Source organism: Phacochoerus africanus, chromosome 9, assembly GCF_016906955.1.
Source record: "Phacochoerus africanus isolate WHEZ1 chromosome 9, ROS_Pafr_v1, whole genome shotgun sequence".
Taxonomy (NCBI): domain Eukaryota; kingdom Metazoa; phylum Chordata; class Mammalia; order Artiodactyla; family Suidae; genus Phacochoerus; species Phacochoerus africanus.
Genome location: NC_062552.1, coordinates 40488354 through 40503784, shown reverse-complemented (window position 1 = coordinate 40503784; position 15431 = coordinate 40488354). Strand labels below are relative to the sequence as shown.

The 15431-nt window shown below is 57.7% G+C and overlaps 1 protein-coding gene across 2 annotated transcripts; it reads left to right on the top strand.

Moving 5' to 3' along the window:
• Window positions 1–236: 236 nt before the first annotated feature.
• Window positions 237–12591, top strand: AARS2 (alanyl-tRNA synthetase 2, mitochondrial). 2 transcript variants are annotated; one of them, XM_047794694.1, is made up of 22 exons: window positions 237–507; window positions 1134–1325; window positions 1854–1999; window positions 2214–2381; window positions 3410–3554; window positions 5478–5623; window positions 5832–5940; window positions 6314–6352; window positions 6457–6568; window positions 7044–7177; window positions 7587–7731; window positions 7989–8161; window positions 8259–8372; window positions 8465–8605; window positions 9301–9438; window positions 9527–9636; window positions 9766–9874; window positions 10146–10268; window positions 10502–10612; window positions 11191–11274; window positions 11357–11467; window positions 11889–12591. In XM_047794694.1, exons 1-22 carry the CDS (start codon window positions 265–267, stop codon window positions 12051–12053), a joined length of 2958 nt encoding a protein of 985 aa, XP_047650650.1. In that variant the 5' UTR covers window positions 237–264; the 3' UTR covers window positions 12054–12591. The 2 variants fall into 2 exon arrangements, with proteins under 2 accessions (XP_047650650.1, XP_047650651.1); XM_047794695.1 differs by lacking the exon at window positions 11357–11467.
• The last annotated feature ends 2840 nt before the right edge of the window (window positions 12592–15431 follow it).

Below are 15431 nucleotides of genomic sequence, written 5' to 3'. Positions count from 1 at the left end.
ACAATACCTAGCACACAGTAGGCTCTTAATGAATATTTGCTGAACGCCAAATGAATTAAGGGGCTACTACGTGCCAGGCCGCTTGGGCTACTTGAACTCCTGCAGAAGAAGCCTCCTTCCCTATTACCTCCATCGGGAGGCGGAGGCTGCCTTGAGTCCTCCTGTCGCCAGGGGCCGCTGTAGAAAATGCCTGGCCTCCTTCTCACGCCACCTTCTATCCCGGCGGTGCCCTTTGACTCCGTGAAGTCTCTGCCCCGAGTTAAGATGGCGGCGTCGGTGGCAGCTGCAGCCGGGCGAATTCGGCGGGCCATTCGAAGGTCGCCTCCATGGCAGGGCCTCTGCCTTCGGGCGCTCTCATCCGAGGCCCCTCCAACCCAGGCCGCGGCCGTGCGAGACGCCTTCCTGAGCTTCTTTCGAGACCGCCATGGCCACCGCCTGGTGCCATCCGCTTCGGTGCGGCCCCGCGGCGACCCCACTTTGCTTTTTGTCAACGCGGGCATGAACCAGGTAGGTGCTGAGCCACGCTGACCGGGGCGGAGTTTGTGGGATTGGGCAAAGGAAGCGAAGGGCGGAGCTCTTAGCTTTCGGGGAGCTGGGGGAAAAGCCGCTTGTGCGTGGTTAGGCTATGAGATTGGGGCGCTAATTAGGGCTCAGGGTGGGCGGGACCCGGCAGCTTTGGAGTTGAGATCGAGTTTTAGGTCCAGGAACAGCGGGTGTGGAGTCCCATGGAGGCAGACTGGTGGGGGAAGTCTGGCTTTACTTACTAGTTTTTTAAAGATAACTGGTTCATTAAAATAAACGTTGAGCACATGCTATTTGTTAGTCTTTGTTCTTTAAAGCTTTTGACTTTGAACACCACTTACCCTCCCTAGACTTGCCCTGTTTCCCGCCACCAACACAAGTCTCCTGTTACCTTGCCTATTTTACTAGCAGAAAGTGTCTGTTTCGTGATTTATTTACCAGAGATGGGTGCCCCCACGCTCCCAAGTTGCCCCTTTGGCCAAGACTACATTGTACTCTCAGCGATGCAGTCAGCCTTCAGTCTGAACTGCCATCTCTGTCCCCACTCCCCATCTTTCCCTTCTACTGAGGGCCAAGGATATCTCTCTCTCTCTCCCTCTACGTGTTTCCAGTTCAAGCCAATCTTCCTGGGCACTGTGGATCCACGAAGCGAGATGGCAGGCTTCCGACGTGTGGCCAACAGCCAGAAATGTGTGAGGGCTGGAGGACGCCACAACGACCTGGAGGATGTGGGCCAAGATCTTTCCCATCACACCTTCTTTGAGATGCTTGGCAATTGGGCCTTTGGGGGTGAATATTTTAAGGTGAGTCTCCAGGAGGCCCTGGAGTTAGGAAAAGGTCACTCGTCAACCAAGAGAGGGGTCAAAGTTAATCCTGTCTCCACTCCTTGGGTCTGCTTTGGCAGGGCCTCATACCAGACACAGAGGCTAAATGAACTTTTATAATAGGAAGGGTCTCACTTCTCTAACTGGGTTGTAAACTCCTTGAGGGCCAGAACTATGCATTCCGCCTAATGGTTGGTTAATAATTATTGTTTGACTAAGTGGTTAGAGAGTAACACTAAAGTGCAAGAGTTAAAAATATTCCCAGGCTAGGGTAGAGAGAGAATTTCATGGAGAAGGTGGGACTTGGAAGAAAGTAGGATTCAGAAAAGGAATGAAGCTTCGATGCAGGAACAAACTCAGAAATGGCCATGGCTTGTTCTGGAAACAAGGTGGACAATGGAGATGGTTTTGTCTCGAGCCAAGGCCTGAACTCATGTGGCTTGATGGACACTTCTGCGGCGCCTTCTTCTCACCCATCTTTCTCTTCCATATGGATTTCTACCACAGGAGGAGGCTTGCAGCATGGCCTGGGAACTGCTGACTCAGGTCTATGGGATTCCTGAGGACAGGCTCTGGGTCTCCTACTTTGGTGGTGACCCCAAGGCTGGGTTGGGTGCAGACCTGGAGAGCAGGGACATCTGGCTCAACTTAGGGTGAGTCCACCCCCACTTCCATCCACTCCTGAAGAGCAAGAAGACTGAAAAATAGAGACTACCAGGGCTGGTCCTCAGAGTCTCAGTATATCCCAATACCATAGGGTCAGCCCCTTTCCTCCTCCTTCTGAGCTTGATGGAAGGGCTCCCTCGACAGAGGGGGACCCAGCTTCTGCTTTTGTCTCCCCTGCTACCTGCCTGGCTCTCTTCCCAGGGTGCCTGCCAGCCGTGTGCTCTCCTTCGGACCACAAGAGAACTTCTGGGAGATGGGGGATACTGGCCCTTGTGGACCCTGTACGGAGATCCACTATGACCTGGCTGGTGGGGTGGGAGCCCCCCAGCTTGTGGAGCTTTGGAATCTGGTTTTCATGCAGCACAACAGGTAAAGGGGTGCTAGAGCAGGAGGGAAATCCCTGGCTGGAAGTGAAAAGGCCGGTAGTCAGGAGACTTTTATCTTTTTTTTTTTTTTTTTGGTCTTTTCCAGGGCCGTACCTGCTGCATATGGAGATTCCCAGGCTAGGGATCTAATCAGAGCTGTAGCCGCTGGCCTACACCACAGCCACAGCAATGCAGGATCCGAGCCGCGTCTGTAACCTACACCACAGCTCACGGCAACACCGGCTCCTTAACCGAGTGAGGCCAGAGATCGAACCCACAACCTCATGGTTCCTAGTTGGATTCGATAACCACTGCGCCACCACGGGAACTCCCCCCGCCTTTTTTGCTTTTTTAGGGCTACACCTGTGGCATATGGAAGTTCCCAGGCTAGGGGTAGAATCAGAGCTTCAGCTGCCAGCCTACGTCACAGCCACAGCAACTCGGGATCTGACCTACACCTACAGTTCATGGCAATGCCAGATCCTTAACCCACTGAGTGAGGCCAGGGATGGAACCCTCAGGGATACTAGTCCAGTTCATAACCTGCGGAGCCACAATAGGAATTCCCATACTTTATAAAAAACCAACATTTAAATAGTGCTTACAATGTGCCAGACACATTTCTAAACACTTTGCAGTTAGTAACTAGATTTAATCCTCATCTTTGCTCATGACAGTTGAAACTAGTCACTACTGCTGTCCGGAATATGCTCTCTTATCATGATGGAGTTGACTTGATGATCTATAAGATTTTCTTCCAGCCTTGATATGTCTTTTTGTGAGGCAAAGAATTCTGTCCCAGAAAGGGGGTGTCTGGGTCCAGGCAAAGGCCCAAGCAAAGCGTGAGGGTGGTGATCACCCATTATGAGAAAGACAGGACCCGAGGCCATAATCGTTTCTGCCTTTGGGGGTGGGGGGCAGAGGATGATACTTCTCTCTGGTTCCCCCTCCTCATCCCTTTACTCCACTTGAGCACTTGCCTCGTGTGTATCCTGGGGCGGGGGGCTCACCTTGCACACCTTTCCTGGCCAGAGAAGCAGATGGAAGCCTGCAGCCCTTGCCCCAGCGGCACGTGGACACAGGAATGGGCCTGGAGAGGCTGGTGGCTGTGCTGCAAGGCAAACGCTCCACCTATGACACCGATCTCTTTTCCCCACTGCTGAACGCCATACACCAGGTGAGCCCACTTCTTCCCTCCTAGAAGCCCCTCTGACCTGCCATAACCGGTGCTTTCCATCCTTGTTGAAAACTCAAGAGCACGGAGACAGTGACCAGCCAAGGATACGAGGGTGCCAAACGTGAGGCTCTGATTCATGTTTATTACTTGGTGTTGCTCCTAATTCCTTCTTGCCTTCACATATTCAAAAACTGTCGAGTGCCTGCATTGTGTTAAATCTTTTTGCTTGGTTCAGAAGATACAGCAGTAAATAGAGAAGAGGTTACAGAGATTACATTCTAGCCTAGGAAATAGATAATAAGTAAATGTATTAAAGAACAAGATAGCGGTTTACAGATTGTGAATAGGCAGTCAACCTGGGTGACAGTAATTGGTGGGAGATGGGGGCGTAGAAGCGTCTTAGATGAAATGTTCGGGGAAGGCTCACCAAGGAGACGATCTCTGAGTTGAAACCTGAAAGAAGAGGAATCAGCCACAGGAAACTCATTCCAGGCAGAGGGGAGAGCGAGTACCAAGGCCCTGAGACAGTTGGAGCATGTGTAGGTTCACTTACACTGTATAATGAACCACGTAACATGTCGTGGCTTAAAATAACAACCATTTATGTAGCATATGAGGCTGTAGGCTAGGATCGCAGGCTGGGCTCAGCTGGTCCTCTGTGAGCTGAGTCCTACACCTGTGGTCAGCTGCTTGGAAGCTGACTGGCTATCAGTTTGGGGCAATGGGGGTAACAGGGTCTTATGTCTCTCTTCCAGCAGACTGGCTTGGCAGGCTTCCAAGAAGGAAAGCAGAGGCACGCACAGCCTCTAGAGGCCTGGGCTCAGCATAGTGTCATTTTCACCACATCCTGTTGACCAAAGCAAGTCACGAGCCTTGCCCAGCTTCAAGGGTTGGAGAAATAAATTCTATCCCTTGATGGGAAGCGCCTGTAAAGTCACATGGCAAAGCAGCCTGCATATGGGGAAGGGAAGGATTGTGGCCAGTTCTGCAGACATTCTCCCACAGGGAGGGAGGCAGAAGTCATGTCTCATGGAGCCTTGGGAGTCCAGAGTGGGTCTTTTTTCCCAAGCGTGGTGTGATGGGCTCCAAGCGGGAGGGCCACAATCTGATTGACACTTTTTAAAAGGCCACTCCTGTTGCTGGGTGGAGGATGGGCTGAGGGAGACAAGAGTAGAAGCTAAGAAGCCATTTGGGAGGGCTCTTTCATAGTCTGGGAGAGACAATAGGGCATGACTCAGGCTGGTCTGGTCGCGGTAGAAGTGGGGAAGAGTAGATTAATTTGAGAGATCTCATGGAGGTAGATGCCAGAGGCCTCACCGATGGATTGGATGGGGAGGGGAAAGAAAGTCAAGGCCAGCTCAGAAATTTTGGGCTTGAGCAGTGCGATGAATGGCAGGACTGTTCATTGCGGGGGAATGAACAGGTTTGGAGCTGGCTGCATCACACCTCTGCTTTGGAGCCCAGGTTAATGTATTTACAGCTTACCCTGTGTTTCCCTTACATAAAGGCTGTGGAGGTGGGTGGGGAGTGGAGAGCACCTGGATGGGACGGCCTAGTTCAAACCTCCCGTCTGCCCCTGACTTGTGTGCCCTTGTGGAACTTGGCTCCTCCGAGCCTCGCTTCCCTCCGTAAAGCCAGGATAGTAACACCTCCCAGAACAGGACATGTCAGGGATTAGACACCTTGTCATTCAAGCACCCACCTGGTCCTGATAATGGAAATTCAGTAAATGATCACAGCTGTGGTCACGTCAGTGCTGAATGTGGGACCCAGGAGGCAGGGACTGGCTCCCCATCACTTTCAAAGCTTCTCCAGCCAGGCCATTCCCGGTGCAGTCAGCTTTGGGGGTGAGGGCAGATGCTCTAGGGGTGATGGAGCGCATCCCGCCTGGGCCAGGTTAGCAGCTGCGTCTCTCCTGCCCAGGGTTGCCGGGCACCCCCTTACTCAGGCCGGGTTGGGGCGGCAGACGAGGGGCGCGTAGACACGGCGTACCGTGTGGTGGCTGATCACATCCGCACACTCAGCATCTGCATCGCTGATGGTGTCTCCCCTGGGATGTCAGGAGCCCCGTGAGTCTGGAAGGGGCTGGGGCTGCTGGAGGATCAAGGGGGAGAGGACGGAGGGTGACAAGAGCTGGTTGGGTTGAGATGCCAGGAAGAGGGGAAGGGAGGGGACACTGGGGTGGGAGCACTCTCTGGACCTTATCCTCCCCGCTCCCTTCCCTGCTGACCAGGGCCTGCTGGGGGCTCATGTCTATGCCTGAACCCCTCCCTCTAGGCTGATAGTTCGTCAGATCCTCCGTCGAGCCGTGCGGTTCTCTACAGAGGTGCTGCGGGCCCCGCCTGGCTTCCTGGGCAGCCTGGTGCCTGTAGTGGTGGAGATGCTGGTAAAGACAGAGCTTCCTTGCTCTCCTGGGGCCCTTGGGAGCCTGTCGTCGAGCCCGCACAGTGTCCCAGCCTGGGCTTCCCATCCTAAACATCCAGCCCAGTATCCTCCCAGTGGGCTGAGAAGGCTGGAATGGCTTATAACAGGCAGGGAGCCTTCAGGAGGGCTCTTTGCCCAGGCTGCTGAGCCTTTGACCTCAGGACCCTGTTCTGCCTGTGTTACCCACCCCTAAAACTCATTTCCCATTCAAATCGCTCCCTTATCCATCAGCCCCTCTGAGCCTCCAAGGCAGGGGTCCTCAGGGAGGCTCAGGGTAAGGTGCAGAGGGGACTGGTTGCAGCTGACACCTCCTTAGCCCTCTTCTCTGCCCCTAGGGAGGTGCTTATCCAGAACTGCACAAGAACTCAGCCCAGGTACTGGGTTCAGATGGGGGAGGGAGGGGCTGGCAAGAGAGAGTGGGAGAGGGAGGCTCTCCCTACCAGGAGGCCCAGCTCCAGTCCTGCCCTGCCCCCTTCAGATAGTCAGCCTGGTGTCTGAGGACGAAGCGGCCTTCCTGGCCTCCCTGCAGCGGGGTCGGCGGATCATCGAGCGGACCCTGAAGCGCCTGGGGCCTTCCGATGTATTCCCAGGTGAGCGGGCACCTGGCCTAGGGAACCAGGACCCACCCTTAGGCAGCCAGGCCAGGCCTTAGATACCCCCTCTTCCCCCACCCCCATGCTCACTGTCCAACACTCAGGCCTCTGGCGGGACCGCCACCTTGCTTTTCCTCACTTCCCCACTGCCCTGCTGGCCCTGCCTCTGGTCTCCTTTCCAAGGCTGGCTCCATACCAAGAATGAGCTTTTCCCCCTCTCTGAAATGCCATGTGCCAAGGAGGGGCCGCGGGCTACCCCCAGCTCTGGCTGTGGATCCGGAAGCCTGAGGTGGCCCCTCTCCTGGGCCTGTCCAGTATGGGGAGGGGGCACTGGACTTGTGCTTGGCTCCCGCGGCTTCTGTGTGGTTAAAAAAGCCCTGGCCCTTACTTCTGCCCCCTCCCTCTGTTCTGCCCCTGCCCCCCCCCCCCCCCCCCCCCGCCCCGCAACACCTCTCGTCTTCCTTCCTCAAAGCCGAAGTGGCCTGGTCCTTGTCACTGTGTGGGAATCTGGGGCTCCCCCTGGACCTGGTGGAGCTGATGCTGGAGGAGAAAGGGGTGCAGCTGGACTCTGCAGGGCTGGCGCGGCTGGCCCAGGAGGAGGCCCAGGTAGAGGTGGGGACACCCCCGCCCAGGGTTCTGGTGGGACACATCCACTTCCTCCCAGCTGCGGAGGCCCAGTGGCTGCAGCTCCGGAAGGAAACAGGCCGAGAGAGGGTCTTTCCCCTCACTTGGGCTCCACCCACAGCCCGAGGAGAGGAACGCTAGTGCGGTGGGCCAGACAGCAGCAGGAGAGGCCAGCAGGCGTCCCAGGGAGGGCGCCTCGGGGGCAGCCGTGGGTGAGGGAGGCCTGGTCCTCAGGCCCACACGAAGAGTGGTTCAGCAGCCAGCCTGGGGCCTCTAGCTTATGCCATAGGGGGCACAGGGTCTTCAGCTGTGTGGCAGTAGCAGGACTCTGCGGAGACTCAAGTCCTGTCGCCCTGTCCATGCACCCTTTCCTCACACACCTGTCCTGCAGCACCGGGCACAGCAGGCTGAGCCGGTTCAGGAACAGGGGCTGCGGCTCGATGTCCACGCACTGGGGGAGCTGCAGCGCCGAGGGGTGCCCCCAACCGATGACAGTCCCAAGTACAGCTACTCCCTGCGACCCAGTGGGGGTTACGGTAAGAGCCTGGCCTGAGGCAGTGGCCACAGACTGGCCTGCCCGAGATTGGAGATTGGGAGGGACAGAAGGCCCAGAGACCTGCTAGCAGCTGTAGGGTGCACTCCGTGGGGTGGCCACCAGGGGTTGCAAGGGCCCCTGGCTAGAAGTACCCCCAAGTCCCATGCCTGCCTGCTTCAAGGAAGGCAGGGACCCACATCCCACTTCCCACATCCCAGACCCTGTCCTCGCATTGATAGCTACTCTTGATCCCTGCAGAGTTCAGCACCTGTGAGGCCCGGGTGCTCCAACTGTATACAGAGGATGGAAGGGCCGTGGCCACCGCAGGGGAAGGCCAGCGCTATGGCCTCCTCTTGGACAGAACCAACTTCTACGCTGAGCAAGGGGGTCAGGCTTCTGACCGAGGCTACCTGGTGCGGGTGGAACAGCAGGTGAGCACCCCCCCACCACCGGCCCCTGCAGGAGGCAGAGCTGGGCCAGAGGGAGAGGCTCCAAGCGCCAAGGGCCTCGGGCCTCGCTCTTCCCCAGGATGTGCTGTTCCCAGTGGCCCAGGCTCAGGTCTGCGGAGGCTTCATCCTGCATGAGGTGGTGGCCCCTGAGTGCCTGAAGGTGGGGGACCTGGTGCAGCTGCATGTGGATGAGGTGAGGACCCCCACATCCTGTTCTCAATGTCCTGCAGCCCTCTCTCCCCACCCCCACCCGCACCCAGGCCCAAGGTGATAGAAGTGTTTTAGGCCTGGCGTTTGAGCTGTATGGAGAAGCACACGGCCGCCCACCTGCTAAACTGGGCGCTGCGGAAGGCCCTGGGCCCCAGCACAGAGCAGCGAGGCTCCCACCTCAGTCCCGAGAGGCTGCGCTTCGACGTGGCCACGCAGGTGAGCAGGGCACGGAGAGGCAGCCAGTGAGGCCCCGGGCTTAGAGGGTCTGGTGGAGTGGCGGGGGCTGCAGGGAGTTTGGCCACCAAGAGGGCCTGGGCTCCCTCTCGCTTGGTCACTGGGGGACCTTGGGCAGCTCTTCCCATCAGGCTCCTCCGGGCCATCGAGGGTCAGGCTGGACGGTGTCTGGCGCCCTCCCTTCACCTCCAACCATCTAGCTTCCTCGTCCCTGCTGTTAACCCAGGCCATTCTTGCTCAAGCTGAGCTGCCCTCTCCCTTCTCTGCCGCTGTGTCTCCTTGTATGTCTGGCTCAAATCCTCCAGGAAGCACTCACTGACTAAATCCCGCTCCCCTGAGGACACCGCGCTCCTGTGACTCCCCCATCCTGTGTTTCCCTTCCACTGGCTCCCCTGGTTGTAAGCTCTCTGAACACAGAGCCTCCATTTTCTGTTTCTTCTTCAACTTTCAGCGCCTAGTGAAAGGCCTGCAGCTCCCAGTAGACCCAGCCCCCCGGGTAGCTTTTCTAAGGAAAAGAATTGTCTGCTCTACAGATATTTACTGAGTACATGTTATGTGCTAGCCACTGTTCTAGAACCTGGCTATCGTTCAGTGAACATCAGCTGTTTTTAATGCTTCGTTTCCAGGCATGGCGCTGACTGCCTGTCAGTCTGTTTATTTCCCCCCAACCCCTCCAGGCTCCACTGACCCCAGAGCAGCTCCAGGCTGTGGAGGACACTGTGCAGGAGGCCGTGGGGCGGGATGAGGCGGTGTACATGGAGGAGGTTGCCCTGGCACGCACCACCCACGTCCCCGGGCTGCGCTCGCTGGATGAGGTAAGCTGGGGGAGTGCCTTGGTGGAGATCGCCCCCCCCCACTCCCCGCTGCAGGCCAGTTAACAGACCCGCCCCCTCTCACCGGCAGGTGTACCCTGACCCCGTGCGGGTGGTGTCTGTGGGGGTGCCTGTGGCCCATGCGCTGGAGCCAGCCTCCCAAGCTGCACTGCAGACCTCTGTGGAGCTTTGCTGTGGAACGTGAGTCGCTTCTCTCTCCTGGCCTGGGGCCCTGGACCCTCACCCTTCCCTGGTCTTTGGAGCCACTGGCCCCTGGTTTGGAGCTCAGGCTGCTCTTTTCTCTCCCATCTTCCCTCCCCCTGCCCATAGGCACCTGCTGCGCACAGGGGCTGTAGGGGACCTGGTCATCGTCGGGGAGCGCCAGCTCGCCAAGGGCACCACCCGCCTGCTGGCCATCACTGGGGAGCAGGCCCGGCAGGTGAGCGCGCCAGGGAGTAGGGGGCAGAGGGCACCACTGATGTGCTCAGGTTGCCGGATGCCCAGCAGCAGAACCACTGTTCATACTTGTGCACCCCTACAGCCGTACAAGCTGCCAGCAGCAGGCATCTGCTGTGATTATTTGGTGCCCTGGCGGGTCCTGGTTGTTAAATGCTTTGAATTTGGCCCGGCCCAGCAGTGAGCTGAGAGCCCCTGGCTTTGGGAGTGAAACTAAGCCAAGATGCTCTGACCACCCTGGTCCCTCCCTGCAGGCCCGAGAGGTGGGCCAGAGGCTGGCCCAGGAGGTAGAAGCGGCTGCAGAGCGGCTAAGTCGGGGCAGCCAGGATGTGGTGGAGGCGCAGCGGCTGTCCAAGGACATGGGACGACTCACAGACGTGAGGGACACCCCCGCCATGGAGCTGTCCCCTCCCTCTCCTGGCCCTGTTCCCTTGGCTCTGCCTCTCTGGACCCTGCCCCTCTCTCTCCCGCATTCCCATTAGACTCCAGCTGGGCCAGATGTTTGTGGGGTGGGATGTGGAGGGTGGTCTCTTCTCTGGCCTTGCTGGTCCCTGGCTTACAGCCCGTGGCTTAGGCAGGCCAAGGGTTGATGTACTGCTTCTGACCACAGGCCGTGGACACCTCTGTCATGCCCCAGTGGCAGCGGCGGGAGCTTCAGGCCACACTGAAGGCGCTGCAGCGGCGTGCCAACACCGCCATCCGGAAGCTGGAAATGGGGCAGGTATGAGGAAGTTGCGCTGCTCCCGGGGGGGCCAGATACCTGGCCCACCTGGCAAGGGTCAGAAACGCCAGCACACATGCCAAGAAGCCTCAAGGCCTGGCATGGGGTGGGGGGTGCTGCTTCTCCCTCTCCTGCCAGCTGGGCACCATCGGGCCATTCCCTCACTTCTTTCTGCCAAACTGGGTCTCTCCCCCAGCTCCTGAGTCTGCTCAGGCTCCCCCTCCAGGAAGCCAGCTGACTTGATTGTGCCATTCAGCCCTAATTGCTCCTTGACTGTGGATCCTCCTCCCTCCGCCCCTCTCATCCATCTGTGCTCCAGCCCTTGTCCTTTCACCTTCAACGGCCTATTTGTAGGGACCAGGAACTATGATGACAGGGAGGAGGTGAGGGAGAAGAGGAAGGACACGCAGGGAACCCCAAAGAAGTAGGCCATTCTCGGCAGAACCCCTGGCACCTAGCTGAAGACCTTTGCTGGGGGCAGGGGGAATGGGAGGGGGTCTCTAGACCAGGGCTTTGTTGAGCAGTGGGGGCCTATTGCCTCCCAGCCTCACCCCTGTGCTGTCCTTCCCGCCCCGCAGGCTGTACTGAAAACCCAGGAGTTGCTACAGCGGCACTCGGAGGGGCCCCTGATTGTGGACACGGTTTCTGCTGAGTCCCTCTCGGTCAGTGTTGGCTTTGGGGTGGGGAGGGGAGAGCCCTGACAGGAAGGGAGCCAGAGGTCACCTTCTGCCCTCCCTCGTGCAGATGCTGGTGAAGGTGGTCCGGCAGCTATGTAAGCAGGCACCCAGCACGTCTGTGCTGCTACTCAGCCCTCAGCCTCTGGGGCAGGTGCTGTGTGCCTGTCAGGTGGCCCAGGTGAGGAAAGGGAGGCCCCCACTCGCTCCTGGTCCAGCTCTCTGATTCCACGCCTTTTATTCCTCCCAGATGAGGGGGCCACAGCTGGGTAGAAGGGATCTCTAAGATTACCCCCAGGTGGGGATAGAGCCCCCTCCTTGTCCCCAGGTCACCCTCCCCCAGAGGCGGCACCATGAGATTCCCTAATTCCCACCACCCAACCTCCAGGCTGCACATTTCTTGCAAATAAGTAGCAGCCGTTCATCAACCTCCAGATGTTCCCAGCCCATCCCTCTCCCGTCTCCTCACCCAGTTCCCCCCATCGTGCGCCCGGCTGGGAAGGTGGTTCTAGTCACTGGAATTCCCCTTCCAAGGGCACAGTGAGTGGATGGGAGCAGGGAGGGCTGCTGTGCATTGCTGCCCCTTCTGTTTCTGTCTCCAGAGCGCCACGCCAGCCTTCACAGCAGAGGCCTGGGCACTGGCTGTGTGCAGACACATGGGGGGCAAGGCCTGGGGCTCTCGGGTGGTGGCCCAGGGCACCGGAAGCACTGCCGATCTGGAGGCTGCCCTCAGTGCAGCCCGAGCCTATGCGCTCAACCAGCTCTGAGCCAGGCTTGCCCAGGGGCCCCCACAGACCAGGGACAGCAGACAGGCCAGTGCCTGGAGCCCTGAAGGAGCTGCAGGACCTCCCCGGAGGCAGAAGCAGAAGGCCAGACCCTGGAGGCCAAGCCGCTGAGCTGAAGAAGACAGCCCTGGTCCAGGCCTTGCACAAACACAGAAGGTGTGCGCTGGGAGTAGTGGGCCTGGGGACACACCCATCCACTAGGTGAATATGAAGACATGGGTCGCCTTGGCTGTGACTGTTTATTCAAAAGTACTTCACAGAGGATAGGAGACTCCGGCAGGAACCTTCCCCTCCTAGCAGCCTGGAATAGGTCCCCTGTCACCAGTCTGACCTCTGACACTGGACTGAAAGGCCATCTCCACAAGTGCTCACACAGGTCCTCTGTGCCAGCCCACTCAGGACACCCACCAAGGCCTCCTCAACTACCAGGATTCAGAACCATTACGTGAAAGTTGTGACAGTGGGCAGATCCTCTCTGATGTCAATTATTTTATTAACAGTGACTTCTTGTTTTAACGAAGTCCCTGGTGATTTGTTGATAAAATGAGCCAGCAGGTACTGGTCAGTTGCTGAGAATGTGAGAACCAGACAGAGCCTCCTGCCCCTCCGGAACTTACTTCCAGTGGGGAAACAGCAGTGAAGAGAAAGGAGAGGGTGTCGGGGATGAGGTCTGTGAAGACAGCCAGTCTGGGGCTGGGGGTAGGGGTCAGGAGCATCTGGAGGAGGGTGTGAGTCATGCGGACATGTGAGGAAAGAGCGAGGGCAGAGGCCCTGGGGGGAAGTAAGCAGGCAGGTGGCAGCTCTTGGGGTTAGAAGGGAGTGGACTTGAAGCCTACTCTTCGAAAACAAGTTGCACAGTGCCTGCCCCAAACCTGAGCTGAAGCTGAAGCTGAAACTGGCAGCTCTGAGCAGGAGGAAGCTGAGGGATGGAACGCGGCCCTCCTTCCCCAGCAAGATGAATCCACCCAGGACCAAGCCAGCTACTGGGGCTCCATCTCTGTGGCCAGATGAAGGAAGGGACCTTGAAGGACCCATCTCCAATCTTGCTCCCTGGCTACAAAATTCCAGTGCCATTTAGTCAGAATCATTAGAGCAGACCAGGTCCTGTTGCCATCTTGTCCTGCATGATTTCTCATTCCAACTGAGGCACCAGTGATTTGTTGGTAAATCACTGGCGAGGGCTTGAAAAGGACCCCAACCCCTGGCCCTTGGCTGCCTGCGACCGGAGGAGTTGCAAAGCTTTACCTCAGGGTCTTGGCAGCTGCTACAGTGGCCACTGTTCAAGGATGCTCATCAGAGGTCTGGCCCTTTCCAGGTGGACATGAAGGTGAGGAATTGGGGTTCCCCTCTTTTACTGATGAGTTAACAAGCTTCTAAGCTCTGAGCTAGTCCAGGGTAACCAGATAGTACTCATCAGCAGAGCCGAAATGAAAGCTAAGCTCTGCCTCCAGGTGAAACCCCACGCCCTGGTGGCCTTTCCCCTCTTGAAGGACAATTTCCTTTTCTCACTAGCCAGCTCCCTGGAGGGTGGTGGTTCCTGCCCTCGGGGCACCACATATCACATCAGGCTTAGGGTTGTGACTGGGAGCATGTGGAGGTCTGGGACCTTACTCTCTGGTGCCATTGAGCCATGCTGACCCGCCACGCCTGGGGGCAGTTCAGGAAGTCCTGTAGGTGCCCCTCCTCCTCATCTTCCAGAAGAGACTGACTGCTGATGCCTTTCCTGGACCATCTTCCCACTCATCACCCCCAATCCCCATTTCCACACAAGAAGTTCACACAAGGAAGAGCCCCGGGAGCTGGCAGGAGTCCTGCCTCCATCCCCCACTCCACACCTTCCCTCGGGAAAGCCCTCCTGTTCCTAAATGTGTCCCCAGACGCATAAAGCATGCCCCACGGCCAGAGTTCCCACTGCCGGCTGATGGCTCCTTGGACTGAAATTTTCTTTCAGTGAGCCCTCAAGGCGATGGTCTTTTAAAAGAACCAGCAACCCCGCCCGCGCAGAGACCAGCCCACGGGGTGGGGGTGGGGGGACCTGTCCTCGGACCGCCTCCTAGCGACGCGAGGCGTCCCTAACGACCGGCACCAGCTGCGCAGGGACCTGCGGGAAGGGAAGGCAAGTAACCGGGCTTATTGAGGCGACCTCTGAGAGAAAGAATGCTCGATCCTGGCCTCGCATAGCTAGGGCCTGAGTCCTCCCTGCCCCTACTCCTGCCCTTGGGGCGCCGGAGCCCCTCCTTCGTCCTCAGCCGACAGGCGGCGCAGCCGTGGCTCCACGTTTCTAAAAGCAAGGAAGAGCTGTACCCTGTACCTACAGGATGACCGCCCCCCCCCAAACTTTTGAGGCAGGACCATCCCTCCTATCCCGCTACAACCACTGCAAACTAGCCCAGAGTCTGCGGGTCAGGGTCAGGGGAGCCCCATGGGATGGAGGGAGGGAAAATTGGAGCAAGTGTAGGTCGTAGTGGGGAACAGTTCCAAGCCCCGAGGATCCCAGCCTTCACGAAAAAGCTGCCCCCCATTTCCTGCTTCTGCGGGCTGCAGTTCCTCCTGCAGGTCCAGAGGCTTCTGCACCTACCCCCACCTCTGAAAGCTGGTTTCCCTTGGTTACCCAGAAGAAGCTGGGCCTCTTCATCCCAGGTGATTTGTGGAAGGGGCTGGCTCAGCTTCTCTGCTGTGGTGTCTGAGCCAAAGGCTGGACTGAGGGTGGGGAGCGACTTCACTGGAATCCTCTTGAAGACCACAGACCTAAGTGGGCAGTTGGCAGGAGAGCCAGGCCCAGGGGTGTTGTGATAAATGTGCAGACTGTTTCACAGGCCAAAGATGCTGGGCCAGAGCTCCATCAGAGAAACTTTTTTGCTTCTCTTTTGTGATTCCACAAACTGGGAACTCCCAAATGGGAACGTGGCAGTGACTTGGCCTGAGGTAGGATCTGATAGTAGGCATGAAAGGCATCAGGGGCAGTGTAGACAAAAGCTCAGGGACTTGCGGAGAATCACAGAGCAGGCAGAGGAAACGCCATCGAAGTGAGGTCAGCATAGGGGCCCATCAAAGCCCAGCCAGCACAGAGGGGGTGTCCAGAGCTTCAGAGGTGCTCAAGGGCCTAAGGAGGGCCAGACACTTCTGCCTCTCAGTTCAGAGGAAGGAAGGTGAGGACCAGGGATATGATGAGTAGGAAGAGAGGGTGCCCCCTCCCCAAGCATCTTCAACTTTCCCATTTGGGCAGGTGGGAAGAGCCTCTGCCCAAAGCGATGGGGTTTAACTGGGAATTTGAGAAGGATGGAGAAGGTCTGAGATCTTGTGGAGAGGAAGGAATATGCTGGAGAGTCCAGTACTGAATCCTGGGTCTGGGAGGAGCAT

Coding starts and splice junctions, on each gene's coding strand:
- AARS2 (XM_047794694.1), top strand. CDS start 265: ATGGCGGCGTCGGTGGCAGCTGCAGCCGGGCGAATTCGGCGGGCCATT. Junction 1,326..1,853: donor TTGGGGGTGAATATTTTAAG/GTGAGTCTCCAG, acceptor TTTCTACCACAG/GAGGAGGCTTGCAGCATGGC. Junction 9,637..9,765: donor GTGGAGCTTTGCTGTGGAAC/GTGAGTCGCTTC, acceptor CCCTGCCCATAG/GCACCTGCTGCGCACAGGGG.